Source organism: Tupaia chinensis, unplaced genomic scaffold (genome assembly GCF_000334495.1).
Source record: "Tupaia chinensis unplaced genomic scaffold, TupChi_1.0 Scaffold000066_1, whole genome shotgun sequence".
Lineage (NCBI taxonomy): Eukaryota > Metazoa > Chordata > Mammalia > Scandentia > Tupaiidae > Tupaia > Tupaia belangeri.
In genome coordinates, this window is record NW_006159525.1 from 1,542,046 (window position 1) to 1,548,694 (window position 6,649).

General features: G+C 49.5%; 1 protein-coding gene and 1 long non-coding RNA gene across 2 annotated transcripts in view; both read right to left on the reverse strand.

The window, feature by feature from the left end:
* Window positions 1-548: 548 nt before the first annotated feature.
* Window positions 549-6,649, reverse strand: part of CIMIP1 (ciliary microtubule inner protein 1) — a 6,890-nt gene continuing 789 nt past the window's right edge. The window contains exons 2-4 of the mRNA XM_006141875.1: window positions 4,139-4,220; window positions 2,682-2,780; window positions 549-943 (exon numbers count right to left, since the gene is read on the reverse strand). Coding sequence (XP_006141937.1) covers window positions 782-943; window positions 2,682-2,780; window positions 4,139-4,220 — 343 coding nt within the window. The 3' untranslated portion in view covers window positions 549-781. The remainder of the gene's footprint in view (window positions 944-2,681; window positions 2,781-4,138; window positions 4,221-6,649) is intronic.
* Window positions 5,019-6,649, reverse strand: part of LOC102495366 (uncharacterized) — a 2,322-nt gene continuing 691 nt past the window's right edge. The window contains exons 2-3 of the long non-coding RNA XR_333550.2: window positions 5,363-5,556; window positions 5,019-5,259 (exon numbers count right to left, since the gene is read on the reverse strand). This is a non-coding gene — a long non-coding RNA (uncharacterized LOC102495366). The remainder of the gene's footprint in view (window positions 5,260-5,362; window positions 5,557-6,649) is intronic.

The following is a 6,649-nucleotide window of genomic DNA, read 5'->3' on the forward strand; positions in this document are numbered from 1 at the left end:
CAGCAGGGGCGGTTTCCTCAGCATGCCTGGAAGTCTACTCCAGTGCCAGCCCTGGGCACATGTCTGCCTTTAGTGCTGCTGACTAGTTGCAGATACCTCGGCCAGGAGAGCCAAGGGATCCTGTAAGTGTTTCATTCTTCTGGAAGAGTGGACCCAGGTGTATTTGGATGCAGAAATTCCAGATCAACAACCTCTGCACACAGGGATGGTGACTGGGGCCCTTGAAAATGACACCGGAGGGCCTGGATAGAAGTTTTAAAGATTAATTTCTTATTTTCCTTTTAAAAGCCATACCTACAAACTCCCAAGGTATCTAAAAACCATTTCGAGGCTGGCAGGTGGTGTGGTGGTTAAGGTGCTGGACTCCCACATGGCCATCCGCAGTTTGATTCCTGGACCTGGTAGCTTGCTTTCTCACTTTGCCTTTCTCTCTCTCACTCTCTCTGTGGTTAAATTAAAAATAAATAATAATAACAAATACAATTAAGTGAAACAGATAAATACATAAATAAATCTATAAAAAAAAAAAACCAGTGAACATCAGAGTGTCTACTTTGCAATGTTCATTACATTAGCCAAGAATGGGTGTGTTGAGTGAACGTTCTGGAAGGCGTGCACTGTCGAACAGAGACTTTCTAAGGGATGCTTCCATTCTCACCAACAGCCCTTGAGCAGATATGCAGGGGCCCATGTCCTCAGGGAACTGGGGGTCTTCCTTTCTGGGCTTGGACCCAGGGCCCTGGAGCCCCACCATGCCTTGCCCTGGGGCCGGGCTCCATCATCAATGAATGCCTTGCTTCGGCCAGCCTAGCTCTCGGGCATATGCCCCTTTGCAGCTCCTGATCTCGAAATCGTGGTGCAGGTGTGTGTTCAGGCCGGGCACCCCAGATCTCCAGCCGATGAAGCCCTGAGTTGTCTGTGGGACCGGCGGGGACGGAAGGACCTGGAAGGAAAATGCAGAGCTTCAGTCACCGTGGGCCACAGCAACGTGAAGAGGGCCAGGATCAGCATGCGAGTCCTGCTATGGAAAGATGGAAGGAAAATGTCCCTGAGGTGTCCTGGAAACAGCCCCTTCTAAACAGCTGGCTCTGGGACCCCACCTTCCTGGAAACTGGAAATGAGTGGACGTTCCTCTTTATCTTATGATGCATAACATGTTTACTTCGCGAGCGCCAGTAGAGTCACTTTGTTTTGGTAAAAGAAGAACAATGACAAAAAGGTAATAAACACGCTCCTCACTGCTCCTTGTAAGAGATGGCAGTACTGTCAGTTGCTGTGTACTTTGGCAGCTCTGAGCCACGCCGTCCGGCAGGAAGCCCCTGTGAGATGTGCGCGCACACGCGAACTGTAGCGACCACCGCAATGGAAAAGCAATGGGCTTAACTTGCAAAAGATGAAGGAAAACGGGCTTCTACTGGAAGCACAAACCACATCTTCACGTGGTGATTCCTTGGACAGGTTTCCCTCCTCCTTTTGAAATACCCCGGCTGCCTGCGAGGGTGATTCAGACAGAGCCCACAGGGAGGGACATGCGTAGTAACAGAAGGCTGAGATAAAGTGGTTTAATATGCTTGGGGTTATGAGTTCCTTCTTGCTAATGGAGTCTTCCGCCGGCAGTGCACGGAGGGGAAGGGCCGGCGGGGCTGCCCTGGTGCAGAAAGCCTGAGTGGATGCCCCCCATGAGGTGTTAAAGTCAGTCTCTGAGAAGCCCGGAGGAAGAAAGTCAGCCGCAAGGTGGAGGGGTCAGCGTTCCCGGGGCTGGCCCTGGACAGAACCGCTGGCAGGGAAGTCGCCTCGGTTGCTTGTCCAGCCAGGCCTTGGGAACAACAGATTAGCTGTCAGCTCTCTGTCCCACTTGGGAAAGAAATGAGATGTCGTGTTCCACTCCAGGATCGGCAGAGATGAGAACACCATGGGGAGCAGTGCGTTCCGGCTGCGGGTGGCAGTGCAAGGGCCTACAGCAAACGCGAAAGGAACGGCCTCTGCCCAAGCGCCTGCCCTGGGCCGGGCCCTCGCATCCACGCATGCGCACACCAGGGTTTGGCAAGGGGTGCACCTGCAGTTTGTCTGTCACAGCTCGTGACTGGACAGAAACCCCAGGTCCGTGAACGGAGACCTGGAACTCGTGACCACACATGCCCTGGGACACCAGGCAGAAGTGTAAGGCAAAAGCCATCTCACTGCCCACGCCCGAAGTGTTCGCTGTAAGAATGGAGTGAGCCCCGCGTTTTGTGCAGAGTGGGAGGTAGGGCCCTTGCGTGTGTGGAGACATTGAGCCCAAGGAGACTCCAGTTCTGGGCTTGGAATCCAGACCGCTGGTGCTGGGAATTGCTGCGAGCTTAGCCTGGGCAGCTGCAGGTGCATTTGGAGCTGCCAGTGTCTGAGGGGCTTATTTCTTACTTTGGACGAAGAGGACTTAAAATGACTTTGCGCGGAACCAGCAGGTGGCAGTCTAGTCAAGGCGCTGGACTCCTACGTGGCCGACTGCTATTCGAGTCTCGGACCTGGTAGCTAGGAACTCACACCGGCCATGCCCAGGGTCCCAGAGGAGAAACAGAGGATTCAGGATTGCGCCATGACTATCCCACCTGGGGGGTGATTTCTTGCTTTCCGTCTCTCTGTCTCTCCGGTAAGTACACGCGACTTCTAAAAAATAAATGAAAGAAAAAGACTTTGCCAACCTTGATGTACTTCTCCACAGGAGTCACCGGCCGGATGCGGAAACGCTCGGGAAGCTGGCCTCTGGGCTTCGGGGTGGGGGACTCGTCATGTTCGATCAGCTGAAACAGAATCCCCAACACAGGCGGCTCAGGGGGCTGGGGAGCTGCTCTCCCCATCATCCCCAGAAGGCAGAAGTGGACCTCGGAACAGTGGGAGGTGGCTTGTCCCGATGATGCAGAGAAGCCACGTGAGAGGAACACTGGTCAGCCCCGTGCGCCCTGAGGAACTGCTGTCCCCTCTTGCTGCTGCCTACAGCTGTTGGTTTGTGGTACTGCCCCTCGCGGTGACTCCCAGAGCTTCACAGTCACACGCTCACAGAGAACACGCCAGCGGGGTTCTGGGCCAACTTTTAAATGTCACTAAGAGCCCTCATCTCCCTGTTAGTTTTTAAAGCAATTTTGAACTCTTTGAAAACCCAATTTAATTACCTCTAAGGAATATAAATATAGACTTTTTGGATGCATGTTATAATAAGAACGCATTTTATGCATAGAAGTTCAAATTGTATAGCTCTGTAAGAATGAAGAAACCGCATTAAGAACCGCATAATTTCCAAGTTAGTGGGGCGGACTGAATTACAGATGAGGTTATGCTGCCTTGAATCGTAACATTACGAATTATGCACCCCTTCCAAGAAATGAGGCCCCATGGGGTGTCCTGGAGATAGCTGAGAGGTCGCCACCACGCCCCTGAAGCCCGCACAGCATCTTCTGTGCCTATTCAGGGTTTCGAAATCTGAGTCACCTATTCTAGACTCAGGATTTCATCAAACATCTGGATTTCAGGACTCTCTTGACCAATCAGAGTATGCAACTGGCTTCTGTACATGAGGGTTTTATCTAACCTAACGGTGGTGGTCCTGTGGATGGGACAGTGGTCTCTCTGCCAGTGTCCCCACCCTTCCTTATGAATTATGCTTGCCCCTTTGACTCTTGTCATCTACCTGCTCTGTGTAGACTTCTGGACTTTCAAGCCCTGGTGTAGGAAGTTCCTAGAGTATTTCCCGATAACCCTCTGTGTATTGCTCAGCCTCCAGGCCGCTGGGTGTCTAATCAGCTGCTCATGGTTGCTCAGTGAGGCCCTTTACAGACGGGTGTTTGCGGTAGGCGCCCATGGGCTTAGGCTGGCCAGCTCCTCACCGGCCAAGCTCCTTGTTAGTCATGGGGCTTTGCAGTTCTCTGGGCTCAATTTCCGAGTTTGTGAAATGGGCATGAAACAGAGAGCACTTCCCTGCACCGGGGTACTTGGGGGGCTGGACGAGCCGGTTCTGATGTTGCACCTAGAACATCCCTCACAGGCAGTGGGCACTCAACAATCTGCTTCCGACATGCTCTCCGCTTGTCCTTAAGAATTACACACTTTGGAGCTGTTCATCCTCGGAAAGACTACAGACTCAGCTCATAAACACTCTGCTTACCTCCTCGAAGGGGGTGGTTAAAAATCCCCATTTCTGGGCCCAGTTTTGCCGAGCTTCAGATTCAGCTTTCAGACGGTACTTCCTGCAAAAGGAGGTTCCTGAGTGCCCAGGCGACAGAGCACAAGAATCCTACATTCACACTCCTGTGCCAAGGATGGTGCCTGGTTGCTGAGGCAGGCCTGGGCCTAAGGAGGAGAGGTGCCCTCAGGATGCCACATGGGAGACATGGTGGGAGCAGATAGGATTGGGACTGGCCTCACCTGGAGGCGCTGCTTGGTCCTAGACCTGTTGTGTTGGAGGCTCCTGGCACGCACGGTCACAGGCGTACATTATAAGCATAGAAGAGGGGCTAGCAAATGGTATAGTAGTTACATTGCTGGACTCCCGCATAGTCAACCACGGTTCAAGTCCCAGAACAGGTGGCTTAAAACTCACATCTGGGGGTGAGTGTGTGCCCAAAACCCTGAGAGGAGAATGGAGGAGAAGGGGTTGCATCCTGGTCACCCACCTGGGGGTGATTTCTTGCAGTCCTCTCTGTCTCTCTTGCAAGGGCACACACCCTATAGCAAAAATCTCTTGAAACAAACAAATAAATGAATAAATAGGCATTACGGTTCACAGAAAGCACTCTGGTCTTCATGGCTGGAGTACATGAGGTGCTAGAGGAGTCGAGGGTGTGGGATCTGAGGGGCTCACTCCCGGGTTCCTGCAGGTGCAGGGTCAACAGCAGCATGACCTTGACATGCACAGCCTCCCTGAATATTGCATCCAGGTGCTCCCTCTCCCCTCCTTCAATCTAGCCCTGCTTCGGTTGCACATTCAATATATTTCATACACAATTCTCTGCGAGCTGCGATGAGCTGCGGTTGGCGAGCTGCGTGTCACATTTTGCAAACATCTAATTAAACACTCAGTCATTTTGATTTTTTTGAGCTTTTTCTATTTCGGAACCAATATCCCCCCGTGCATGCACATGCATACGTGCACACATCTGGCTGTCTCGGTGCTCTGGACGCCCCGTCTGGGCCTGTGTCCTTGACACTGAGCACCTACGGCAGTCTACATCCCACTGAGATGTCCTGTGAGTCACAAATAAAGCCACGTACACAGGTCTAAATCCTCTAGTAGCCACATGAAAAAGAAAGGGAAAATAAATGGTATTAATTGAAAATCTTTGTATGTGAGTGTTTGAAATCTGCTGAACACTTTATAGCTCATCCAAACCTGAACCAGTTACATTTCCAGCACTCAGCCACCATGTTGGATGTTGGACAACACCGTCGAAGGGCTTCACAGGCCCTACTCACAGAAGAGGGGCCATCTGATTTGGGTCTTGTTGTATAAGTAGGAGTTTGTCTAGTGAAGGAGGGAGGTAAAGGCATTCCAGGCAGAAGAGACAGACCCCGCTGTGATATTTCCTATTGGGGAGATGTGGGTATAGATAAATATATTTTAAAAAATTGTGTATTTTATGCCAAATGATGCTGGTTTTTCACGATAATGACATCTTTTCATGAGAATGATACAAAATTTCCTATACAAAATTTATTAAGTAAAGCAGCCACTTTAAAGACAAATATGAAATGACTAATACGAAATGACTAATACAGGTTTTAATAGAAAATGGTAAAATTCAGAGATGATAAATTGGAGAAATGACAGTTAGGAGGTCAGCTATTAGATTTTGTTCTTGCTAAAACTGGCGTCTACATCAGCAACTTCCCATTTTGGTTAAAACTTCACTATTAGATAACATTCTGCAATCTGATAGAATGCTCCTTGAAAATACCCATTACAAGTATCTGCTGATCAGTAATCTTTCAGAAAATAGATCTATTTTTAATTATTTATTTAATTTTATTTATTATTATTTCATTTGCTACAGGGCACATGCACTCACCAGAGAGAGACAGAGAGAAAGAGAGAGAGGGAAAGTGAGAAAGCAAGCTGCCAGGCCTGGGACTTGAACCTTGGTTCACCGTGTGGACATCTAGTGCCTTAACCACCATGCCACCTACTGGCCCCCAAATAGATCAATTTTTAAATAAAACTTACTATTAAAGGAAAATCAAGAGATAATGTGCACATATATTGCTCATTCAAATGGAATAAATATTTAAAATGTTTAAAATTTGGTAAATCTTAAAAATAACATGTTAGCCCACAACAAGCAAATTTGTGTTGAATGCTGGAAAGTCGGAATTTTTTACACATCCATAGTGGGCTTAAGAAAAGAGGGGGAGGGACCAGCTGTTGGCATAATGGCCGTGTCGCTAGACTCTCATGTAGTCGATCGCGGTTTGAGTCCCGGACCGGTGGCTTAAACTCACGCCGGGAGCGTGTGTGTGCTCAAGATCCCGAGAGGAGAATGGAGGAGAAGGGATTGTGGTGTGACCATCCCCCCTAAGGGGTGATTTCTCGCTTTCTATCTCTCTGTCTCTCTGTCTCTGTCTGTCTGGTGAGCGCACGCGTCCTTATAGCAAAAACCTCTCCAGAAAAAAAAAAAAAAAA